Raw genomic sequence first — 26,983 nt, 5'->3', positions numbered from 1 at the left:
GTGTTTGATTCAGGTGAGTTTATCCACTGCAGCCACACACACAGAGGTGACACATTTCTCAGAGGTGACATCAGGTTGCAGCTCTGCCCGTTCAGTAGTTTTTTTGGTGTTGAGGATGTGAAATCGGAAGGAGAAACGGTGACAAGATGGAGCAGAAGGTCTCAGAAGTCCACGTCCCAGCCAGACAGCTCGTCAGGAGGACTGTCCTCGTCCGGAGGGTAGCTGTCGAAGTAGCTGTGATCTGTCGGGCCCAGCAGCTGTCGAGGGAGAGGAGATAGTAGGACGGGCTGAGAGATTTTTTATAGAGAAACGTCAAACCACCTAAACTCACAGTGACAGTTTTTGTCAAGTTCATATCTTCTACTAGAAATCATCAATCAGGGGTTCACTCCTGCATCTGTGGGCACAGAAATGTTTTGTCCTCTAGGGAACAGGTAGAGCTGCACACTCCTCACAAACTCTGATACAAACCAAAAATCTCACTGTGAAAATGTAATATATAATATTTTAATGCCTCAGAGCTGCAGGGATATTGTTTTCAGGTTGTCTGTGCCTAAGTATCTTACAGTAGATATGATATCTCCATAATGCCTTAATGAAACTTCTTCAGATGTTCCACAAATGTCCACGTGGACCCGACGAGGAACTGATTTGATTTTAATGGTAGAATGTCAAAGGTCAAACTCAAGGTGACCTCACAGTCACTTTGAATTTGGCATACAGTATATGTTCACTTTGGATGAGGTGAAAACCCTTTGGATAAATATCTGTACTACTTACGTCTCTTTTGAGTGGAGATGGTAGAGTCCTGGCCTTCAGTCCTTCCCAGTTGAAACCATTAAACCACCTACAGAAATATCACAGTTAAAAGACGTACACAAATACTCCTGTTTTAAAAATGCATACCTTCAAACAACATAGATATCTACACATACAGTATATATTCAATAGGGATGGACATATCAAGCAAAAGCACTATTCCAAAACCAATCGGGAACTATTCAACCATTCTTCAAATATTTGACACCCTGTCTTGGAATCTAAGACTCTCTGTCTTATATAAGATAAGATAAGATAAGATAAGATAAGATAAGATAAGATAAGATAAGATGTGAGAATGGTTGTTTCCTTGATATTGTGACTTTGTGAACATTTTCCCTCAATCCTTTTCTCTGGAAGGATGTATCTGTATCGGTATCTGTATCTGAGCCTTCAAATTGTCGTCATGAAGGACAATAATCCTGATTTGGTTTGATTATTAAATTCAATAATGTAATAAGTCTTTTTGAATGCATTCCTCATGCTCATGCTCGCGTGCACTGTGCTCAGTGATCATCTAATTGCTGAGGTCACAAACCTCTGGTCACATTCATAATGGCCAGTTAGTGCTAATTTGTGCAGCTAATCTTTCCCCGCTGAGATCAGCAACACAGTGAGTCAGTTCCAGGAATACTTTACCTGTGCTTCTTGATGTCAGTTATTCCATTTTTCAGGTTGCCCAGTCGCTCCGAGGGATTTCGCCTGTAAAGTTCAGCAGAGCGCGAAATGAACAAATTACTGTTTTTGACTCAAGAGACTTTGGTAATCTACTCCTGCATGGTCCAAACTTTGAGTCTCAGTTGCACTTCAGACTGGATCACATCTAACTTGTTTTCTAACTTGTGTACCTGCAGAGTTTGCGTATGAGGTCCTCAGGTCTCTTGGTGATCTTCTTGGGGAAGTCCATCTTCTCAATGCCTTTTAAGATCAGAGTGTAGGTCATCATCTGGTCACTCCCTGTGAACGGAGGACTGTGGGACGCACATAGAAAAGATAGGCTATGTCATGTCTCAGTCTACGTGGTAAGTTTTGGTTGACACTTTTAAGTCTTGCTCTGGACTGGATCTACAAACCTGCCGGTGAGGAGCTCAAACACCAGGATCCCCAGAGACCAGAAGTCCACACTGAAGTTGTGGCCTTTGTTGAGGATGATCTCTGGGGCCACGTACTCCGGGGTCCCACAGAAGGTCCAGGTCTTTTGGCCACATCTGATCTTCTTGGCAAACCCAAAGTCAACCTGGGAAGAAGAACTGATAAGTTCACTGAAGAACGATGTCTTCTTGGCAGCGCCTGGGGACGGACTCACTGTTGGAGCCAGACTCTAGTGGTCATTAGAGGAACAGCAGGTTCTGGTATTTCCATGTTCATACCAAGGGGGGAGTTGTGGGTTCTACAAGTGAAGACCACTTCCGTGTTCAAAAAGCTGAAGTACCCCGGCGGCTTCTGGGGGCTGGCTCCAGAAGGGAGCAACTCCAATTGAGCCCCATGTTAAAATAGCCGACTTTACAGCTTAAAAAAACATATTTACAGCCTGGTACATTTTATTTTTTTGGTCTCAACCGATAGTTTCTACCCCCGCACACACTCTGAGGGGGGTGAATTTTTTAAAAACTCTACCGTTTTACTATGATTAGGTTTAAAATTCTCGCCAATTAGGGCGCGGAAACATTGAGTGACAGGTCCGAGCGGCTCCGTGGACAGCTGCTTCGAGGCCAGTGCTACGTCCATATTTTTTACAGTCTATGCATACATGTATATGTCCTTTTAGATAAAACCATCCATCTAAATTGAGTCAATGAATCGCAATTGAAGCTTGTATTTTTACGAGGTTTAAATCGACATCCCTTGTTTTTTAGTTTTTAGTATGTTTTTATCTTAACTTTGTATTATAAGTAGTTTAACCTATTTATTGCACTCACCCCACCTTTGGTGTATGTTTGCCATCGTTACTGTTGTATATTCTGGTGTGTATGTGTGTATTGTATGTACAAGGCAGTTTTTTCTTCTGGCGCTACTTGCCCAAGACAAATTTCTCTTGCGGGACAAATAAAGTTAATTTGATTTGATTTGATTTGATTGAGATCTCATCAATATAATGACATTATTAACCCTCACTCAGAACCTCGAGAAATCGTCCACAAATGCTACAAACAAAACCCGTTGCAATGAGGGTCTGAGAACAACTTGAGAAAATCTTGACCTTGTTGTGTCAGTTGTTTCATGTCTTCTAGAGGAGATACTTTCAATGACTAACAACAACACACTCACCAGTTTGATGTATCCCTCGGTGTCCAGCATGAGGTTCTCAGGCTTCAGGTCTCTGTAAAGGACGCCTTTGCGATGGAGGTAGTCGAAAGCCTCCGTGACGCAACCGACACAGAATTTGGCAGTGGGCTCATCGAAGCTTCCCCTGCAGAAGAGACAGAACGTCAAGTGTTTCTGCCGACAGGGAAAAGGTCAGCAGCTCCGAGAGCGTCCGGGAGGCTTCATTACACGAACGCCCCTGAACCCACTTCCAGACTTCCAGCTCTCGATGCGAGACAGGGTTCAGTCTGAGCTGCTCCCTCATTAGACGGTAACACCATCACTTTACGCAACAAGCCGGTAACATAATTACACCGCGACTGATGAAATTATGTTGTTGTTTTTCGAAATGTATGTTTCAGAGCTCTGTGTCTCCTACCTGTCTCTGAGCAGACTCCAGATCTCTCCACCCAGACAGGCCTCCAGCAGCATGTACACATACTTGTTGTCCTTGAACGTCCGGTACAGTCTGCAGAGAGAGGAAGACACAGGAAGTAAGTATCAAAGTAAGAGTATCAATGGAAAGGAATCGATGTTCTATTGCTCTGTATGTTCTTTATTTGTCTATGTTTAATTTTCAGGCCAAATATACATATATCTGCCACATTAAGTGCAAATAGGAAATCCTGAAGAAAGGGAAATATTTTCAGCAGGACCAGAGGAAATCCTCAATTTTAAGGATATTACATGCTCTTTACAAAATAAGAAGAAAAAAAAGTTAATGTTCTGATGCTGCTGAATAGCCAAAAGACGAAAAGTATCTGAAACAATACACAACCTAGAATTTTGAGTTTATTCTTTTGATTTTGTCTCTTAAAATCTGAAGAATTTATTTTCTGAGTTATGAGCTTATCCCCGTAATTGTTTTCCTCTCAGTGTGACAAGTTAATAAAAACTCCTCTGGATCATTATCACAATCTACTGCAGTGGAAAATCAAACATTTAAAGGCCTAATTTCACTAATTGTAGCTTAATGTTTGATCTAATTTGTCACTAATTGGTACTTGCAGTGTGATTAATTGTTAAAAGCAACTGAGGAGCATGTGCAGCTATTATATCACCCTGCACCCTGCATCTGATCCTAGATCAGTGAACATGAGAGCAGATTAGAAATATGAAGAGATAATAGTTAAAACACATGGAAAGAAGGTGAAATAATCACAGAGAGAGTGTATGAAGCGGACGTCGGTGGGGGGTTCAGATGTTGAAGAATGGCTTTAATATCGGAGCCTGTTCACTGCATTCAGTGAAATTGGATCATCAGTAATCTCACAAAAGGCAAAGAAAAGCTGCTGCTGCAATATTTCAGAACAAGTAACTAGATTTTCACAGCAGACGTCTCAATATCCCTCCCCTACCGAGAAGATGTAATCTGCTCGAGCCCTCCGCTGTGATCTCATCAAAAACTAATAAGCGCCGCGCTGGTTTCTCAGACTAATGGAGCAGGGTTTCATCACGGAGGATAAGAAATGGAAATGTGTCTGGGACGACGCACTTGACGACGAACGGCGAGCGCGCCTCGGCGAGGATCCTCCGCTCCGAGTGGATGTGCTCCTCCTGTCTGTTGTCCACCACATGCTTCTTCTTGATGACCTTCAGGGCAAAGGTGATGTCCTTGCCCTTCACCTTCACCTGCAGACGGCAACAACAGAGTGATGTCACCAGATAACAAGCGTGTACAGCAGACAGATGAGGTCCAGTAAACTCACTTCAGGTCTGAACCTCAAACAATAAATTTACTCAAGTAACATGAAAATCGAACAAATTTCCCATAATTCCCTATTGGGTCATAAAAGGTTTTACACAACTGAATTGTCGCACTCATCAAAGATAACTTATTGGACTTTGTAGAATGATATTGTAACATTTTAAGATGGTATTGACAAACCAAGATGTGTGTTAGCATACAGGCTAATAATAACAACAGTGTGAGTAGTCAAAATGTAAAATTGTAAACAAACATTTTTTTCTAGATGGCAATGATTTGTTCTTACTAACTTTAGTGTTTATGGCTACATTATCATTGGGAGACCTGCTGATGAACGAATTAGCTTAATTAGCGAACAACAACCTGGCTAGCCAATAACTTGGCCATCTTAAACAGTGAGGCAAGCTAGGCTAAGTTGCTAATACCTTAAGTTATTAACTGAGATAAACAGGTCAGTAAGTAGGTAGCTAGTCAGGTACAGTAGGTAGCTAGTTGGGTAGGTTGGTCGGTAGGTAACTGGTTGGTTGGGTATGTAGGTAGACAGGTAGATTGGTAGGTTGGCAGGTAAGTAGTTGGTTGGGTAGGTAGTTTGGTAGGTAGGATGTCAGGTAGGTAACTGGTTTGGGAGGTAGGTAGCTGGTTGGTTTGGTACATAGGTTGTAGGGGTGGGAGAAAAAATTGATTCACATAAACATCGCGATATCCTTTTTGATGATTTTTAAATCGATTTTTTTGGGGGGGTGGATTTTTTTGAAATATTGTGCAATGTGCATTTGTTAGCCGAGAGTACAGGTTTTGAAAAGGGTTTCAGTTCACTTTATAATGGAGTATGTTAATTTATAGGCTTCTACAGTATTTGTGTGCATATAAATGTTAAAAATGCAGAGTAAAAATTTAGAGAATCGGCAATATCGTAGAATCGCAATTTAAATCGAATCGCCATCCAAAAAATCGTAGAAGAATCGAATCGGGAGAAAAGCATATCGTTCCAGCCCTAATAGGTTGGCAGGTAGGTAGCTGGTTGGGTAGGTAGGCAGGTAGGTCGGTAGGATGTCAGGTAGGTAAGTAGGTTGGTCATTAGCTGGTAGGTAGGTAGGTAGGTAAGTAGGTAAGCAGGCAGGTAGATGGCTGGTTGTTGGGGACATAGATAGGTCAAAACTAGTCAGATAGGTAGCTAGTTAAGTAGGTAGGTAGGTGTGTTGTCCAGTCGGTCGGTCAGTTGATCTGTCGGTCGGTTTATCTTTCAGGTTTTACCAGTTCTACACGTCCAAAGCCACCGACGCCAAGTGTAGCAACGACTTCCAGGTGGTCGAAGGGTCTGGACGGAGAGAACACCGACACCATCTCCTTCAGCTGGAGGACGTCAGGAGACAGCGGCTGACTCTGGTGGCGTGACACCGACCGCCTGGATGGAGATGAAAACATTAAAGACGACTGGAACTTCAAGCAAAGGTGTGTTTGGTTTCTGTTATCACGACTTATATTCTCCCTCTTTCATAAAACCTACAAACATCAATGAATGAACAGCCTTTGTTCATTGATAGATGGATCATTAAAAGAATCAAATCTGCCTGACTAGGGTTTCATCCGCTTTATTCTGCCGGCACCACTTCTCCAGAACCACTCCACACAGGTTTTAGTATTTGATCCATTTCTATATAAAAGCTCTCTGTTCAGATCTCCGGCCTGAGCTTCTGGCGCCGCGCCCACCTGGCGTGTCTCTTCTTGTCGTCACGATCGAGTGTTGCCACGTAGCCTTGGAGGTACTTCTGCAGCTCATTGAAGGTGCCCACCGTCTGATCAAATGTCCTGGAAAAACAAAAACCGCACGTCAACAATAGAGCCACTGGAATGCCAGATGTGATATACTTCACAAACCCCCGACTTTGATCCTACTGAGATAAAAGAACAAGGAAGATCACACCAGCACAATGTAGATGTTTCTCTCATCACAGCGCGGGGTAATCGGACGACACACCGGACCTTTCATCTCCAGAGGTTTTACTTTAAAATGATAATTTACAGAACAAAAGTATGCATCAAGAAACATCCGGATACTCACTCTCTGTCGATGACAAGGCACTCCACCCCGTTCTCCTCAGCCACGATGTTCGCTGACCTGACATCATCACTGAGAGACAGATAGATGGACATCACAAACACATTTTTGTACATAAAATGAAAGCGAATCAAATCAACATAAACACATAACATGTGGGATCATGGGAGCTTCTCCCAGTTTGGATCCATCCAGGAGGGTTTAACCTGGAGCAGGGGTCTCCAACTTTCCAACTCAAACAGACCAGGTGATAATAATTATTATAAACACTAAAAAAAAGCTATTTCACAAAATAAAGTCAGTGTTTCACCAATGCCGTACGACATCTGATAAGTCATGGACCAGATGTTCAGGAGTTTTGGTTTTTTTTTTTTTTCACCAGCAGCTGGATTATCAGACCAGGAGATAGAAACTGGTTTCACTTTAGACATCAGTGATTCCGCAACACCTTTGGATGTTTGAAGTTGAGCTGTTTGATAGTTACTCAGCTTTTTCCTCTGATGAGTTAAGATCCAAAATCCCTTTAACTCGTTAAAATATATAATTGAAAGTATTTAAGATTAGGATTTATGTTCACAATGTGGCTCAAAACTGGATGAATGTCAATTTTTAGCATTGAACACACAATGCCAAGAAAGTAAAGAAGTGCACAACTAAGGTTTTTAAATATTTTTAATATAATATAAGATTTAGTCATTTTTAGACATTTTATATCAAAAGTTACTTGATAAAACTTAACTGTGGCTGTTTTATTGTTGTTTATTCTTAAGGTGACAACACACATCGGTTAAATTAGTAGTGTTTACCTTATGAGCGCTTTCTCTCCAAAGTATTCTCCCTTCTGCAGCGTGTTGATGAGCTGCGGCACCTTGTGGGCCTCAGTCATCTGAGTCACCTTCACCTGCACAACACACACAACATCTGGAGTTTTAAAGCCTCTTCACAGCTTTGGCTTCACATCTGCTTTCAACTGGTTTTACAGTTCAAATAGTCAATGTGTTTTGGTTAAAGTATCATCAGAAAATACAGAATTCATTTGTAAGTCAAAAACACAAAGAACATTATGCGCTATTTGTTACAAAACCAAAACAGAATAAAAATGTTTCTTCAAAACCAATCAAACCATTTTTATTTGTTTTAGCATTTTTTTTTATAAATCTTTTTTTTTTGGTTTGTTTGTTTTGTTTTGAAAAATGAATTAGAAAAAACATAGATTTTTACGTTATTTTAGTTTAGTTTGGAAATAAAAATGTGTTGAGCACATGATTTTAAAACTACATTCATTTGTATTTTTGGTTTCAACCAAAATAACAGTGTTTTGTTTGTAACTTAAACATGAGTCATAGAAATTGATAATACTCAAACCATATTCAGTCATGATAACGGTTGTTAACACAGCAGTGGCGTCATGAGTTTGTGAAGCGTTAAAAACCACTGGTCCATCGTGGCCGTGGTCGCTCGTCCCACTCGTGGCCTCGGTGACATCACAGTGACATCACAGCCTTAACGGCCACGGAGCGTTTTAACTAAGTCTGCCGTTTGACCTCGGTGACCTTCACCTCCCCTGTTTTGCCTGGTGGCTCTCCAGAGTTTATCCCCTCCCAGGTCGGCTAGTGAGCTAGTTGAAGAGGGGGCAACAACACAGTGGAGCCATTTCCTGTATTAACCCCCCCACCCCCCCTCACCCTCCCTCCCAACTCAACAGCATGTGTCCTTCTCTGGTTGGGCTAGCTTGGCGCTGAGGAGCCGCTGTCTCATAATGGCATTTTCAAAGTCCCCAGTGGACGCTGTGGCCCCTTCTCCATCTCCCCTCGCTCCCCGGTGTCAGGTTGCTCACTTATCAGACAGACGGGTGGAGGATGTGAGTCTGGGGGCGTCCCACTCCTCCCAGACTCTCGTTGTTTTGGTGGAGCATTGGGCAAAACTGGTTTGTTCACTGCAAAAATTCAAAATCTTACCAAGAATATTTGTCTTATTTCTAGTCAAAATGTCATTTCTAGTCAAAATAAATCTAATTATAGTTAAAATAAGACTCATCACATTAAAAAGTACCTTGTTTTTAGACACTTTTTACTTTTTTCAAGCAAATTTTCTGACAGTGGAGCAAGTTTTTCTTTCTCATTACAAGCACATGCTTTCACTGGCAGATTTTTCTACTTATTTCAATTGAAAATTAGTTTGAGACAAGTGAAAATGATCTAGAAACAAGTTAATTTTTTAGGTGATGAGTCTTATTTTAAGTGGAAAGAGATTAGTTTTGACTAAAATTGAGACATTTTGACAAGAAATAAGACAAATATTCTTGGAAAGATTTTGAGTTTTTGCAGTGTTATTGTCATTGTCTTTGATCTATTATTTTGATTATAGCTTTCATGCATGAGGTCAATTGCAGTCTTTGCAGTGTCGAGCTTTATTCACGCTAAAACGAGTCCTGCAGGACTTTGTAGGTTTTTTTTCTGCAAGCAGTGTCCTCATTAGTCCAGCAGAGACATCGTGCAGCATTGTGTGACCAGGGAAGTAGAGGATTTATTATTCTGTCGTGGTAAAGACAGGATTACGGCTCGTGTCTCCGGCCCAAACGAGCGCCATTGTTGTTGCAGAGATTGAAAATACACCGTCAGCAATCTCCACAGCTCAGCTCAGCTCAGCTCAGCTCGGGTCGAACACATTTTCATTTTCTCTTGTTTTTCCTCGGCGGCTTTTTATTCACTCAACTGCACAATTATCTGTTTTTTAATTAAGAAGTCTTCATTTTCAAAGGCGCTAACCTGAGAGAAATGAGTTTATCTGTGTTCAGCAGAGACTGTGAAGGTCACACGATGAGACGCCCAGACAGTCAATAACACTTCAGACAATAAAATACACAAACAAGCAGCACAAACTGTTCAATAGTTCTTCACTGTGGTTGAGGGAGAGGCAGATCAGTGTTTGGTTCAGGACTGGAGGTAGAAGTGAATCATGAAGTGAACTAAACAGTGTTTGCTGTTTGTTCGTGTCGTCTGTTATGTATAAGACACATTACGTCACCTTCCCTTGCGCGATGATGAAGAAGGTGCTGCCCTCCTCTCCCTCACGGATGATGTACTCTCCCTTGTCGTAGTATTCCTGCAAGGGGGGAGAGAGAAAAGGGGGGAGAGAGGGGGTGTTAGTGCAGTGGTTCTCAACTGGTGGGTCGGGACCCAAAAGTGGGTCACGGACCTGTTCTGGATGGGTCGCGGACAGCTGGTCAAAAAAAGTAAATATTTAATGCGCATGTGATGTTGGATATGTCTTTTATTTTGAAATATAACTTATTTTGAAAGGCACGCGACATTTGCACACATGCAGTTGTGATGGTCCTCCTCAGTTTCTTATTATTTGCTCTGAATGCAAAGATATCAGTTTCTTATTAATGTGGCCTGAATGCAGTGAAAATACCTTGTTTTGTTTTGTGGGTCTTTATTTTGTGCAGTTTGATATTTATTCACTTTTGTGAACATGCTCTGAATGCAGAGATGCATTAGAAGTCAAATATATCATGTTGTTGGTCTCCATTTTGTGCAGTTTGATATATTTGTATTCACTTACATGCAGTTGTCATGGTCCTCCTCAGTTTCATTCTTGTGCTCTGAAATGCACTTTGCTCAATAAACAGCTAAATTAGTTTTTAAAGGCTTTAACAAAAAATCTTGGTTTGAATTCTATAAAAGTGGGTCGTGACTTAATGACCATGGGAAAATGTGGGTCCCAGAGTGAGACTAGTTGAGAACCCCTGTGTTAGTGGGCATTGGGTGGGAGAACAGTCAGAGCTGAACCATTACATTGATTTAACCATTGACCGGGTTGGTCTAATTCCTGGTAGCCGGTGCCCCTGCGGGAGGAGAGCCGGAGTTCAGCCGTCGATGATGTTCTCTCTCCTCACTTGAGCCTCTCGCCCTGCCGCTCAGGACGAGGCGTTCGGGGGTCGTGGGGTTAATGACGCATTAAAAATATTTGTCAATAGTTTATCTGTGTTTTCGGTGTGTGTCACAGGGTCGTTACGATCGCGGTCAGTTTGTCAATGTTTGCGGTTCACTCAACGGTCTGTGTGTTAAATTAACTGTTTTAAATGTATACGAACCAATTTCTTTAGCACAAATCAGTAATCAAAAGAAAATTAAATAAATCCCTGGAATGGATGTGGCACCACAAATTTCGTTGCACTTACCTGTTGCAATGCCAATAAAGGCTATTTGATTTGATTTGATTTGAAATAAATAAAAACACGTATCAATCAGATTTTCGCAGAGGCGATCAACTAATCAATGCAATAAAGTAAATGTTATTGATATGTATCATTAATTAGCTTCAAAGGAGTTTGCAGTCTACCTGTATACATCTCCCTCTATCATTTCAGCACTAGTTGATTTAAGTGTGTTGTTGAGTTCTCAGGGCCACCGTAGGCCTCAGCATTGTTGCCACGATTACCTGAAGAGTGAACACATTTATTTAATTGTGATTTTTTTTTTGGCCCATTGCCAGAATCCCTATAGTGTTAGGAGTAGGTTTGTTACCTTTAATTGTCGGTGCAAGCTATTTTTAGAACGTGCATCAGTGGTTTTGCATGAATTTACCTCTAAAACAACTCTGTCTGGTAACGTTGTGTTATTATCTCATAGCGTGGTGAATGTGCCGGTCACAACTTCTCCACCAGAGCGTTTTGGAGTTGTTGGATTGTGTATTTGATGAGTTTGATGAGGGAAACCAAGAAACCCCATGACCCTCCGTAGCGTAGCTCTGAGCAGCTCGCGGCTCTGCTCCGCCGTTCTAAAAATAGCTTGCACTGACGATTAAAGGTAACGAACCTACTGCTATGACTATAGGGATTATGGCAATGGGCCAATTTGCCAAAATGTTGAACTATCCCTTTAAAGCATAAATTCGGATTAATTGTTGAGACTAATTTATCTCTCAGCTCAACCTGAAGGAAACAAGGAATCAGAAAACACACCCCAGTTGCTGCAGAGTAAAGATTTGACTGTGAGTCGGTGTTTGGTTCAGTTTTATGAGCTTCATAAAGCTGAACGACGTGGATGAATTAAACACTGAGGTGAACAGTGTGTTCCTCTCTGAAGCTGAGTCAGCGAGCTGCCAGATCACCTTCCATTTTAAAGCTTTTAGGTGAGGTGAGACAGAACGAAGGTGACCAGGATGATAACGGCCGTCCGTTCTCTGGGACGGACGCCAAAACCTACAATCCCCCCCGTCCTCCTCCTCCTCCTCACAGCTGAGACAACCAATCATGGCTTGACTGCAGATGACCGCGGTGAGAAGTGAACAAACAAATCAGAGCAACCAAAGTGGCGTAAACACGTGTCCCTGGCTGTTTACTGTCCAAACTCTCGACACAAGTGGCGTTTTCCTCGAGCGTCCGAGCCTGTTTACGTCCGGTTTGACGCCCGGAGACGACGCGCCAGGGTTTTGTTTATAAAGCCTGTCGGGATGATACAGTGGCCGTTGGAGGAGAGCGACAGGGTTTGAACTGAACCCTCCCCCACCCTCCCTCCACCTCGTCTCTTCTGCACCGTCACCTTCCTCTGGTTTGGTTTGGTTTGATCCGTGTCTTCGTGAGCTTAGAATTATAAGGTTCTATCTCCGTTTAGGGTAGTTCCGAGATATTGAGCATCAAAGTTCCAACTCGGAACCTTTGTATTTTATGAATAACTAATCAAAATATGTTGAAAATTTAAAAATAACACCACACAGGCATTAACAGACCACTAATGGATGATATTATGCAAAAAACTCAATTTTGAAAAAAATGGAGATAGAACCTTATAATTCTAAGCTCACGCATTGTCAGTGACAGTCAGTGGAGCAGTCACAGCTCATTTTCAATCTGCACATCTAAGTGGAGGAAACACAGGAAGAGCTCGACCTATTTTTAAGACAACCAACAGCTCCCCTTGAAAGCATCGTGCCGCCTTCGAGGAACTGTTAAATATCAGTTTTGACACCAGCACACGTAAAAGAGTCAAACAGGGGTCAAATGTGTCAGTTATAGTTTGGTTACGGTGGCCCTGAGGGCTCAGTCCACATGGTACAGTACAAAGTCAGAAAACAACTTTCCGGGGACACAAAAAGTTGACGGACTGACTGACTGAGTGACTGACAGTGTCCCATCTGTCACCGTCAGCAGTGAACTACACATCAGGAGCATCAAGACGTTTTCCTGGAGGATTCACAGTCGTTCTGACCTCGAGCTCTCAACTTCGCGAGCAAAAATATAACAAGAAAGAATAAATGGACCGACCAATCAGATCCACTGATCTGGCAAATAAATGTAATGGTGCGCAGCGATCAAACCTATTACAGCCGTGTGTTCATAATTTAAGAAATGGATCAGATGAGAAGCTCCTGTGACACATGCAGCTAAATCATTCCAAATAATATATACAGTAATAAACAATTTTTGTATTTTGTGAATTTGGAAAACTTTCTTTTACCCAGGTGACATTGTTGCCAAATTTAACCAATAGTTTTTTAAAGTGTAAATATGCAAGTCCGGTCTCTGTGTTGCTAACCCTCCTCTCCGCCATGTGCATTTATTTTTAAGTGAGAAATCAATCCATAATAACGTTATTTATTATATACATTGTGTATATTTGTGTAGTTTAATCTGTCATGAACAAGAGATTACAGGTTACGGGGCGCGTTTTGTGCCATGAGAGCCTCCATTATCCCTCGTTGCAAGTTACAAGTCATTTATTTAACCATCACGATTACTCCAAAGCTGTTTAATTAAGGTAAAAATGTAGCATAGTCAAGGTAAAATGTTGCATAGTTCCTCTTTCAGCCTCTAAAATCAGAGGTCTGTGTGAAAACAGTGACCTTAGGTGGAGTCAAAGTCCCACTGTCTGTTTAGACTATAGTATCTATAGTTAGTAAGATTTATTTTAATGTTTTTTCACCTTTCACCCACATGAAAACTCAAAACTAAAAAGACGATTATTTCTAAAAACTAGGAGATTTGAGAAAACTCTGAGTTTAGGTTAGGTTCCTGAACGTCACATCGTAGTATGCAACAGAAAATGCTTTGACGTCAGGTGTGTGACCTTCATTTACTGTGAGATCTCACATACAGACAGAGCTCCACGTTGCGTAGATGAAGATCTTTATGAATACAATCTGGTGTGTACGATGCTGTTATTGAAAACAGAGGGGGAAAAATCTTTGTTTAGCTACGTGTTCAAATGAGCCAACTTCTACGTGTTGTGTTCGAATGCATCGCAGGATCATCAGTGACTGAGTTGATTCTTATTTATCTATTTTACATTTTCACTTTCAACAGGACTCGTCTCATTTCTCCAATGAATCGCTTCAATTCAATATCCAGTCTGCACTAATCAGACCCAAAACCTGTCACAGAAAGTCTCACACACACACACACACACACACACGCACACACACAAGCAAAACACACTAAATTCCATTCTCCCACTGTTTGACAAGAAGCTTCAATATTATCTGGCTGGTTCTCCATGAACATCTGCACCACTATTAGGTTACAGCCCCACTTCCCTCTCCCTCCTTTCCACTCCCCGACAGCCCCTCCCTCCCCAAGACGTATCAGACTCGGCTCCATCACCGGCGACAACGACTGTGTGTGAGGAGTGAGCGAGGAGTGTGAAGCAGCGGGGACGGGCGAACGACCTTCAGGTTTTTTCGTTGTGAAAAGACGCTGAGAAAAGCTGTTTCTGACCCCGAAGCCGTTTTTTCTCATTCGCTGTTGAAATACAATGCTCGTGGCGGAGAGACGGAGGAAGCTGCTCTGCTGCACGTCTCAACACACACACACACACACACACACACACTTTTCCGCACTTGTGTGTTCTCAGACCAAAAGCCTGTCACTGGCACATCTTTTAGAAATCACTCGTCCCCCATTTGAATAAACACCTTCTGGGGCCTTGGTCAAATAATTATGGTAACAATATACAGCGGCCGGCGATGACAGGAATAACATCGGCTCTGTTCATCAACAAGTTAATTTGCGAGGTCTCGCCAACTGGAGGCAGAGCGAATATGCTGACACGCAGTAATGGTATATGGCCAAATGGTAATGATATTTTGACAGCAGCTATCTGCAACGGCCGGGGCTCCCACGAGCTGCCAGAAGGGTTGTGCAACACCAAGGCGAAGCGAGCACAACGAAAAAGTCAAATTGTCCCGCCAGTGGAGTTACACAGAGTTTGACAGAATGACTTACCACCTCCAGGCAGTCCACTATTTTGCTTAGCTTGTCCTCTGGTAGATTAGCCAGGAGTGAAACGCTGACAGGAAAGACAAAACACACATGAGCAAACATTCAGTTCTGTATCTGCAAACAGTCACACCATGCCAGGGACATTTTCAGCACATCTACATTCAACGTGTCAAAGACGTCAGGTTAATGCAGCACTTTTATAAACAGTGTAGTTGATCAAATTGTTCGTGAAGTCAGAATTATACAATCACCAACTTTTCATTTTTTTTATAGGCTACTTTGATTTGCACCACATTTTACAGATTTCCCCCTTAATGTCGCACATGTGGATTATCGGTGGGTGCTGCAATTTACAGATATCATCCAAACGTCTCATATGCAGAGAATGAAGAGATGCTATAATTCACAGGTGTCCCCTAAATGTCTCATGCAGATCTTGGTAAACTAGAAAAAGAAAGCATTTCCAGCAGGAAATGCGTGTGAATGCTGAAAGGAGCTGAACACTATTGCTGAATTAATGCTGAATGTGCAAAAGCAATGCTGAATGAGCTGAAGAAATTGTTGAATCAAAGCTTAAGAAACTGCTAAAGCAATGTTGAAAAAGGCTAAAGGCTGAAACATAACTTGTAGTATGAGTTGAATGCCTTTTCAAGGTAAAAAGCAGTATGCTTTCAGCATTCACACTTATAATACAATTTACAGATGTCCCACAAACGTCTCATATCCAGATTTTATATATACCACAATTTACAGATGTACTTTAAATGTTTCACGTGCAGACTATTGGTAGATCCGAAAATTTGCAGCTGACTAAAACATCTCACATCTAAACTATCAGTTAACACTACAATTTACAGATGCCCCTTTAAAAGTCTCATTCTCATATGTAGACTTTTGGCAGAAGCTACTATTTACAGATATCCTGCAAACATCTCATATGCAGACTAACAGTAGATCTGATAACTTGTAACTAACTTCTAAACGTCAGTAGATGCTGCAATTTACAGATGTTACCTAAACATCTTACCATGTAAACTATCAAAAAACACTATAATTTACAGATGCCCCCCTAAAAGTGTCATTCTCAAATAAACTTCTGGCAGATGCTACAATTTACAGATGTTCCCTGAAGTCCTCATATTCAGATAAAGCTACAGCACACATCATCCAGTGCTAGCTCATCGTGATGCTAACCTGCGCAGGAAGTTGCGGTACTGTTCGTGTCGCGTCTCGGCCGTCCTCCTCATGATGTTCTGAAACACCTCCCGGTCCAAAGCCCATGTCCGCACTTTGTTCACCGCTGTAAAAAAAAACAAACAACAAAACATCCATCAGACAGTGGGACATAGTTTGGGATTGACCTACTGACCCTTGACCTGATTAGCAGATAAACTATGAAGGAGCGTTCACCAGGAGAGACATGTCAAACTGTCAAGGTGTTTCCATTTCACCCTTAATATTATTGAGGTCACCCTGAGGGCTCAGCAGCCAGTCAGCTACTTGGTTAAATATACAAACCTAGACAAAGAGCACTCTCACAGTTCATGGTATTCACTCTACAGAGGTGAAAACCAATCAGAATGCAAAGCTGTGGATATCACGCAAAGCCTTTGTCAACACACCCACACACACACACACAAGCTTGTTTACTTCGCTCTAATGGTGCATCTGATTGTCCCGCTGTCATTATCGGGCGAATCCTGAGCTTTAGGGAGTCATGGAGCTCAGATGAAGGTCAGCGAGGTGTCGGATTACAGAGAAGATGTGATGTTGAAGGGTCTTCAACAGGATGGGAAACACACAGCGCTGGGCACAGAGGTCAGTAACGTAATGTAACAAAACATGACAACTTTAGCATCTTTTCAGCTCAATATCTTAGTAACCTTCAATATCTGCATACCGGGAAACATGACTTCTTATTCTAATTTTTCCAGTGGTCAAATGAAATTATGTTTTTACTCTAATATCTATTTTTGCCTCAATTTTCTCACCAGTTAAAGTCGCTAACGAAGCAACAAGGACGAGAATCCCTCACTGGCTTCCCTCCAACAAACACAGCTGCAGATTTTACTTCCTCTTCATGTCTTGCTACGATAAACAGTGGTAGGTAAACACGTCTATTTAAAGGTGGAGTGGTGTTACTGACAAAACTTGGACAAAAAAAAGTCTCATGTGTTCAGATCCTTCCTTGATCGTTGGTTTCTTACCTGCATAGTCGTCCAGATATAGGAACATTTGCTGGGAGCCATCTTGGATCACATTTTCCAGGCAGACGTCTTAACACATCTAAGGTTCTTACCAAAGTGTTTCTCCACCCGCTAGAGATTTGTTTTGTGTTATTAAAGGTGTACAGAAAAGAAAATTGAATTTGAGCCCACTCTGGGTCATAAAATGAGTGTAATAACTCATCTATTAGACGATGTAGGCCAAACTTTGTGCAAAATTCTATTTTTGAGTAAATCCAGGCTTAAAGTGTGTATTTTTTTTTCCGCATTGGATAATGCAGGCGCACAGATTATACGTCAGCCTGTACACGATTCACCAGCCACTGATATTGGATCCGTCATCCGTCATTCAAACGTCTGAGACACGCACACACACACGGAGCTCGGGCTCGCCCCAAACTTTGAATATCCCGCCCGCTCGGTAACGACCAATCAAATTCGTTTTCCTCACTCGGGTAAACTCGTGTTGCAGCTCGTGACAACTCGGCGCGACAAACAGGACAAACGGCCATTTCTGTACACCTTTAAATGGACTCACTCTGGACATCTGAACAGTGGCTTGGACTCAAAACATTGTTGGAAATACAGTTGTTGCAGATTTGTTGCACTGCACATCCACGGTGGGAATTTCCCTAGCAACTTTTTTCCAATCTTGGTTTGAATTGTCGCCCCCATTTCCTCTTGTTGGCAACAGGAGTGGCGCCCATTGTGGTCTTGTGTGACAAGTGGTCATTTGAGTTACTGTTGCCTTTCTATCACCTTGAACCAGTCTGACCATTCTCCTCTGACCTCTGGCATCAACATGGATGTTTATTTTCTCTTTTTTTGGACACTGTACAACTCTAGAGACCATTGTGAGATCAGCAGACCATTTTTCTTCCCTGTTCTGATGCTCAGGTTTGAATTTCACCATGTCTACATGACTAAATGCAATGGTTTGCCATCATGTGATTGGTCTGTTAGATATTTATAGACCCATGTGTGTTCTTTATATTACTGTCGAGGATATAGGTCCATTGGGATCAAACAGTGTTTGAGTGTTGTTACAGTGTTGTTGTCACATTTACAACTTGTCGATTTTCATGAATATAGTGCTTGATTGTAATTTCGTTAATGTTATTTACATGATAATGTTCTTCATTGTTCTGTGTAATATTTTCTATAATATTTTCTGACATTTTTTCACTGTTTTAATACAGTATGTAGCTTATAAATGTTTTGTGTATGTATGTGAATGGAAATTGGAATCAGCTGGCTTTGAGTTAAATAGTGGACACACCCACTGACCTGGTAACGCTGAGGACGGCTGATTGCCGAAACGCGTCCGTTTCTCGCTGCCGAGCAGTTTTTATGAATTAAAAAGGGTTTAACTTAAAGTGAGTGCTGTCACAACCCTTTTTTTGACTTTGAATTTTTTTTGACTGGCACCCGATTCACCTGTTCATACGTTGAGTTGAGCACGCCAAGTTTGCTGATTACCTGTTAGATATTTGCCTTAATACGCGGTTGAATAGGTGTCACAGTCCTAATTTGGATTATTTGTCTTATGATATTAATGATGTTTCCCTAAGATCTGTGGTGGCTTATAGCTCAGGTCTGTCGAGTCTTTACCTCGCACCGAAGCCGTCCGGGTGCAGTTGTACAGGATGGCCAATTCCCCAAACGTGGTCCACACCGTGATCGATGTGAGCAGCTTGTTGTGCTGAAACACGTCCAGCTTCCCGTCTGTAAATATGAAACAAGGACGATCAATAGTTTGTTATGAACCCACATTTAGGACACAGACAGTGAAGAGACACAGGAGACCGGAGAAGGACACGTGCTGCAGACAGGAGCTAATTAACACTGCGGCATCTGTCGGGTCAGTGAAGACAAGAGACGACAGACTGGTTGTGATTTTCATGGTGTCAGCAGCAGGTGGAGACAGACAGAAAAAAAAAACACCTGCAAACAGCTGCATGACTCAGCAGAAACACACCTGCAGGTTTTACAGCTTTACTATAATTCTGAGACATAATAATGATACAATAATGATGCAATAAAGGCAATTCCTGCTAAAATATACACCACTATCTGCTAAAACAGGTGACTGGTTTTAAAGGTACAGTCCACCTGAAATTCTTTACTTAAATGTTGAGAATTATTATAAACACATCAATATACCACAGTAACTTATTTGGCTTTTTATTAGCAAATATTGCAAATATTGCTTTCATAAAAACCTATTTATGGAAGTCTAATGACAATCGTGTACAAATGAAAGCTTTCTCGTGGCTTATACATAGGTGGTGGTGCACCCAACCGAAGCTGCCATGTTGCATTGTCATCTTTGAATACAGCAGCCAAAAATCCCTGTGTGTTGTCGGGGGCGGGGAGGGAGGCACAACTGAAAAATGATACATAGTTTAATTTTTCAGTTGTACACACGTTTGTTTTCACTCGTCACCCAGCTGGCAGGGTTTCCATGAATGGAAAAAGACGTGCAGCGTGACATTATGTTTAGGCTACATGACTCCAGATTGGAAAAAAATTTGACTCTAAAGTATTGATAAACTTCAACAACAGAGACATACATATTTGTAACGCCACTCATTTTGTTTAATGAACGGGCCGCTCCAGTTTGACTGTAGCCGCTAACGAAGCTAACGGAGCTAACGGAGCTAATGAGCGCTGCAATCTAGATTCTGAACGCTAGATGTCACGGTTCCCTTCCCATTTTACACACTGGACCTTTAATGGTCTGACTGGGTCAAAATATGAAGCTGTGGTAAATAATTAAAACAACAAATTAACCTCTTGAAAACTCTTTTCCCACAGTGAATGAACGAATGCATTAGTAGTTTGAACACTACTGATGAAGGATCAATGGATCAAAATTGGATAAAATCAACAGATAGAATACCTAAAATGTAAAATGTGCTCTTATTAATCCCCATCACTTCCACATCATGTGCTTCTTTGAGCCAATAAGGAGTCAGCTGCCCAAACAAGACTCCGCCCACTGATGAACAGACCTGTCGACACCGTCACATGTTCCTCTAGCTTCTCATTGGACAGTAGGTGTGATGCGATGTTTAACCACAGTTAGTCATGACGATGATGATGCACTGCAAAAACTCAAAATCTTACCGAGAATAGTTGTCTTATTTCTAGTCAAAAATGTAATTTCTAGTCAAAACAAATCTCATTATACTTAAAATAAGACTCATCACATTAAAAAGTAGCTTGTTTTTAGGCACTTTTTTACTTTTTTCAAGCAGATTTTCTCTTGAATTAAGTAGAAAAATCTGATAGTGGAGCAAGTTTTTCTTTCTTATTACAAGCTCAAAAAACTGCTTCCACTGGCAGATTTTTCTACTTATTTCAAATAAAAATGTGTTTGAAACAAGTGAAAATTATCTAAAAACAAGTTAATTTTTAGGTGATGAGTCTTATTTTAAGTGGAAAGAGATTAGTTTTGACTAGAAATGAGACATTTTGACAAGAAATAATACAAATATTCTTGGAAAGATTTGGGGTTTTTGCAGTGTGATGATGAGACACCTACCTGCCAGGACGAACAGGTGGTTGCCCGGCTCCCCCTGCTTGATGACGAACTCCCCCTGCTGGTAGGTGCACTCGTACATGCACTCCACCATGTCTTTGACCTGCTGCAGCTCCAGCCTCTTCAGGTACTGGTTCTTGTTCAGGGCGTCCGTCAGCAGCTTCTTCACGCTGTCGACGACACAGAGCACAAGCAGTCAGGTGTTATAGAGATAATAATAATAATAAAAAGAGGGTTCGATTCCCGCTTCCTCCAGTCCACATCATGTCAAAGCGTCTCTGTGCAGGATATTGAACCTCAGAGCGTGAGAGAGATTGAGAAAGTGCTGTGTGAGTGCTCCTCAATGTGGTTTGTAAAGTGAAGCTCTTTATGTGGTCGATAAGAAAATGTTCAGTATAAATGCAGTGGATGAACTCATATGACATCACAGAGGGAAATAGGAAGTGCCTCTCACCATCTTTAGTTTAGTTTCTATTCTTTTCTACTCTATGCTCCACCCTCAGTCACTAATCAATCAGTTCCAGTTAATTTCTTACATTTCTATGCAGACGATACACTGTTTTATTGCTTATCCTGTAAAGCACTTTTTCACTTTAGTTTAGAAAGACGATTTATAAATAACATTTAATTAGTTTACTTTCCTTTTCCTTCCTTCTATCCTGCATCAACCATCTGAAAATATAAACATCCTCAAAGCTGTGAGTGTTTTTACTTTTTACTTCTGGAACTAGTTGATGTTGACTTGATGTTTGGATTGGAGCTGCTGCTGTCTGTTTCTGTCTGTGTAGCTGCTCAAATCATAAAAGTTTTTAGAGTTTGAATCAAAGGCAACTGGATTTCTTTTAGGCTCTTGAAGATGTCCCACCTTCAATCGGTTCTTCATTTCTAAACCCTCTGAAAAACAGAGGTGCTGGGTTTTTCTGAACATCTATGCTAAAGCAGATGGGACGCTCGTCTGAGGATACAGATGTTCATGTTGTGGACAGAGATGACAGATGTTTCAGAGACCATCTTTGTTCATCTGGAATGACCATCATTGAACAGAATAAGCGGCGGCTTATACGACAGTGATCATTACCTAAAACACCGTCTGGAGCTCCTTCTCTGGTGGGTCAGTGGTTCTCTGGACCCCACCACCAAGGTTAAATATACCCACAACAAGTGTTTAGAGGTGAAACATCTTCAAGAACCTAGAAAAAGAAGTCAGATTGTCTTTGAATCCAATCCTTTAAGACTTCCACTGAGTTTCCTCTCAACAAACAACTGCGACGCTGTTAAATTCTTTCTCTGTGGTTCGATTCCTGAGCCACCGCGACGCCCACATCCACATTTCTCACACAAACGATGCCCGTTCGTTCACAGCCTCTGGTTTCCCCTTCAATGATAAATCAAGTTTTTTTTTTTTTTTTATGTTAAAAAACATAAAATAATCATGAGCTGTCAGAGTTGAGCGCTGTGCATTTTAACAGCTGCAGCGAGAGGCCTGTAAGAAGACGAAGAAGAAGACATCACTTGCTTCGGGGAGCAGTAAAGCAGTGAGGGTTAAGAGCCCCGGCTGAACGCAGACTGTAGATCACGGGGGCGGGCGGCGCAGGTGGTGGGTGGTCTGTTTATCCACCTTATCGTGTGCAGTAAATTATCACTCTGGGCTTTATAAAAACACCAGAGCAGATGACAAGCAGCTCTTCATCTTCCTCTCCTCCCACCTGTAGCTGTGTCATTACTCCATCTGCAGCTGAACACTTTGAGTCTTCTCCTTCTTCTTTCTTTCTTTTTTCTTCTTCAAAGGCCCAGCCTGCATGAGAGGGTCCCTGAATGCCTCATCTCCATCGGCCTGGGTTATATAATCCAGCCCGGTGCTTATTAGCGACACATGTTTTAACCATGAGGATTAGATTGAGAGACGGAGACTCGGCACGCTCACATTTTATTCACTGCAGCGGCACCAGAGGAACAATTTGGCTTTCATGTCGGAAAAATACAACACGACTTCCTGCTCTCATTAGATAATTCTCTTTCTCTGTGTCGTCGTTGTTGCTGCTGCTGCTGCTGCTGTTGTTGTTTCTCGTCAGACACGAGCTGGTCGCGTCACGTGACGTGAGGTCGCACATTCAAACTGGATCTGATCCCTAATGAATCTCTCCTCACTCCCTGCTGTCACGTCGCCAGAACAGAAAACAAATGAAATGAAAACACGACTGATGAATTTGGCTCTGAGCTCGTTTTTGTGTTTGTTCTCATTGAAGCTGCAGGGGGAGAAAATAAAAGGCTCGATGCCACATCAGAGGAGAGAGGATGTGGGTGGCATGTGTCGACCGGCCTGCAGAGCAGCGAAGGTAAAGTCAAGAGGTGTTTTTGTGTTTTTTATCTGTTGGTTATTACTGATCCACATGAGGTTTTGTCTGTCACCTAAAGTAAACAGCATTGATATGACTGGTTTCATTTGATTTTAAAACTCAAAGGCTCAAACACATAAGAAGCGTTCAGGGTCCTTAGGTCGTCTCAGGTGAACTCAGCCTCAGCTGTCATTGAACACATCACTGTTTACTGCAGCTCACTGGAAAATCAGATACCATGTTTTGCATTCGTAGCTCCTGATTTAATGCAATTGTTATGACTTAAATTGATTCAAAATTGTTGTTTACTAATTTTTTAAATCTCATATTAATGCTCTGTTATTTAAGTCACTTATATGTCTCAACTTTACAAAAACATGAGCTCAGAGCTTTTTCTGAATGTGTTGGAAGATTAGATTTAGATTACTATGACACAGCCTCTCCTTCTTTTTAATTAATTAGACAGCTGATGTGACTTAGGTTGGAAATACATCACCCATTATACAACCCTTTATTGTCCAAATATATTTCAGCTTTCTTGTTTTTATTATTTGTAGTTGTTCATTGTTTTATACCCTCATAACCAGTCATGTGACTAACAAAATAATCAACATAAATAACATGTATACTGACCAAATATCAAATAGGCTATCCCATTGTCATTAACCTAATTCCCCCCTTTTGAAATTATTATCTACATAGTTAAAAATATCTTCCCTGCTCTACTTTTATTATATTTTATTTAAATATGCAATAAACTGAGATTCAAACACAAAAATAAACACCAAGGGAATAAAACAAACATCTGTTTAGCAGCGCAGTGAGTGAGATGAGACCAGACAGCCCATCATCAACATCAAGCAGATCAGTGAAGTGTCAGTATCTGCTCACAGCCACCAGGGGGCGTCCTAAACACACACTCTTATTATTTACCATCTCCTGATGCAAGTGAACTATTCGCTTCCTCAGTTTGTTGTTACTGTCACTACTGTGAATTCCATCTTAATATAAATGATGCTAAATGTCCTTTTTATTTATTCTCTGTCCTTTTTTAACGAGGTTTGGGGCCTTAACGTTCCCATGATGCAGCATTTTGAGATCAACTTACTCCCTTAATTTGATATAGTGTATACTTCCTGGAGGGGTGGGGCTTCACAGTGACACAGAGGTGGAAGCACAAATCAATGAAAATGCAGGAGAAATTAAATTTCATTTCATGGTGGAGGGTGAGGGTGGAGGTGGAGCTCCGGTTTAACTGGAAACACACTCAGATTCAAGTGTTTTACTCCGGCTCCTTTCTCTCTGTATCTTCTGGACAAAATGTATGTGGAAACCCAAAGATTATGAGGTTTCATCCAAACCTATGAACACTGATCTGCCGCTGTGGGTTCAGTCTTTTGTTGAACGTGGCTGCAGAGATCTGCTCCGAAGATCTGGGTCATACAGTTTGACGGACACCAAACTGGGAAAACCATTTCTTTATAGAGGCGCAGCAGAGTGAGGTCCTCATGAACCATGATAATACCGTGACGACAGGCCACTGTGACAAATCTTTTATCACCATCAACACTAAAATCTTGCTGCCCACCTTCCACCCACTCCTCCTCCTCCTCCTCCTCCTCCTCCTCCTGCTGCTGCTGCTGCTGCATTTTTAAAGCTGATCCACAGAGATGGACTCAGCCTGAGGGAATCAAGGACCTTTCACCACCTGCTGTCTGCTTCCTTTCCCCTCATCTTGTGTTTTGCACCTTCCTTTAAAAAAAAAAAAAAAAAACAAGAAACAGAAAGAAAGAAAGAGACAGAGAGAGACCACTAGTACATCTCACCTCGCGTCCTTCGGTACCCGGGCGTTCTCGAAGGAGAACTTGGGTAAGCCGCTGGAGTCGTAGGTCCTGGACGTGGGCTCGGCCGACACCCCGGCCTTGGCGCCTTTCCGTCTGTTGAGGGTCTCCTTGATGCGGACGCTGAGGTTGGGGCTGCTCTTCCCCCCGGTTCTGATGGACGGAGGCCTGGATGCCAGACTGGCCGAGGCCGAGGTCTGGGCCTGGGCCTGGGTCTGGGCCGAGCTCTGGTTCCTCATCACGTCCTGCAGTTTGCTGAGCTGGATGCACTTGTTCTGCATCTCCTCGCCGAGCTCGGCCAGCGCCCGGGTCTGCTTGACCAGCTGCTCCTGCAGACCTTTGATCTGCTGCTCCTTGGCGCTCAGCTCCTCGTCCTTCCTCTTGCCCTCGCGCTCCAGCTCCTCCACCCGGGCCCTCAGGGACTCCACGGACCAGTTCTTCACGCTGCCGCCGCCGTGGTGGTCTTTGTGGGCCCGGCCGTTGGAGGAGCCGTCGGCGTGTTTGTACCTCTTTGATTTCATCGAACCGTTGCCCATGATGTTGTCCGCCAAGAGACTAAAAAAAATCAAGTCAATATTTGGTGAGAGTGATTGTTGAGAAAGTGATCAGAGGGCAGCGGGCTCGTCCATCCAGCAGCTCTGTGACATTTAGGTCTTCACAGGACAGAGCTGCAGAGTAAAGAGACGGAGAGAGAGCAAATCAGTGTGTAATGGTCAGTGACTGTGTGTTCATGTATTATGCAGAAGGCAGGAAGTATTACATTACATCAACAGTCACTCCCTGCCGGCTGCTGCTGCACATGAAAATCACATTTCATCCAGATAAGAAGCTAAAAAGGAATAAATAATAATAATAGGCTAATCATAATAAAACAAAAACCCAACTTGAAGCAAACAGCAGCTTCTGTACTCGGTGTTTTCTGAGCTCATAGTAAAGAGGGAAATGTCACAGAACAATCCTGTGTCTTGTTGTTGCGCCCACTCACACCATAGCCTACAGTCCGCTTCATTCATCACATTCCTGCTCGGATCGTGTCGGATCTCACTGTGAAGCCCCCCGCCCTCCTCACCCCTCCCACTACCACCACCACCACCCTAAGACACTTTATTCTGAAAATCCAAATCATTCCCACACCCGTTTTTTTTTTACAGAGTTATCCCTCCAGTTCGGACGCCTCCTTTAATAACACATTCAACAGATTCACTCACAAATACTTACTACACAAATCGCGTTTTTCTCTAATCGGAACATTATCGATATTTATTCTCAGAGTGGTGGAGCAATTCAAATAAATAAATAAATAAATAAATAAATAAATAAATAAAAAACTAACTCCAGTTTGTTGAATGACTCACCTGCAGCTCACGACGCCTCCTCGCTCCTCCTGAGATGAACAGAGTGTAGTTTAAAGTGCTCACCTGGGTCGGTCTTCATGCGAGCTTTGAAGATGAAGAAGTAGAAGAGGAGGAAGAGGAGGAGATGATGGTCCTCTGGTTACATCTGAGCATCAGCGGAGACACGGTCCCTCTGCAGCACTGGTCGCATCGCATCCTCTCCTCCCTCTGGCTCCCTCCCTCTCCCTCCTCTCGCGCTCCCTCCTCTTCGGCTTGTGCGCGCTCTCGCGTGCAGCGCGTCGACCGGGGTGTGATTGGCAGGTCAGGTGTGAGCGACGCACACACCGATTTATTCACGTGTCAGAGTGATGTGATGAAGTTGAACTTTTGATATTTTGCAAAAAAATATTGATTATTGAAAAGCTCCATACAGTATAAAGGTAGATGTTTATATTAAAGCTCCATACAGTATAAAGGTAGATGTTTGTGTTAAAGCTCCATACGGTATAAAGGTATATGTTTGTGTTAAAGCTCCATACGGTATAAAGGTAGATGTTTGTGTTAAAGCTCCATACAGTATAAAGGTAGA

General features: G+C 42.2%; 1 protein-coding gene across 1 annotated transcript; it reads right to left on the bottom strand.

Annotated features, from left to right (window-relative positions):
• On the bottom strand, positions 1–25,596 carry prkg2 (protein kinase cGMP-dependent 2; the record flags this gene model as incomplete). Its single annotated transcript, XM_083979925.1, has 18 exons — positions 1–257; positions 781–847; positions 1,459–1,521; positions 1,668–1,790; positions 1,893–2,056; positions 3,088–3,229; positions 3,503–3,592; positions 4,619–4,755; positions 6,086–6,236; positions 6,542–6,640; positions 6,894–6,962; positions 7,697–7,791; positions 9,918–9,995; positions 15,118–15,181; positions 16,309–16,414; positions 18,951–19,064; positions 20,887–21,053; positions 25,046–25,596. The coding sequence occupies 18 exons, from the start codon at positions 25,594–25,596 to the stop codon at positions 162–164; spliced, it is 2,376 nt and encodes a 791-aa protein (XP_083836051.1). The 3' UTR covers positions 1–161.
• Between the last annotated feature and the right edge of the window lie 1,387 nt (positions 25,597–26,983).

This window comes from Trachurus trachurus (genome assembly GCF_905171665.1).
Source record: "Trachurus trachurus genome assembly, chromosome: 9".
Taxonomy (NCBI): domain Eukaryota; kingdom Metazoa; phylum Chordata; class Actinopteri; order Carangiformes; family Carangidae; genus Trachurus; species Trachurus trachurus.
Note: the sequence above shows the minus strand (reverse complement) of the source record. Positions and strands in the feature narration are given on the sequence as shown.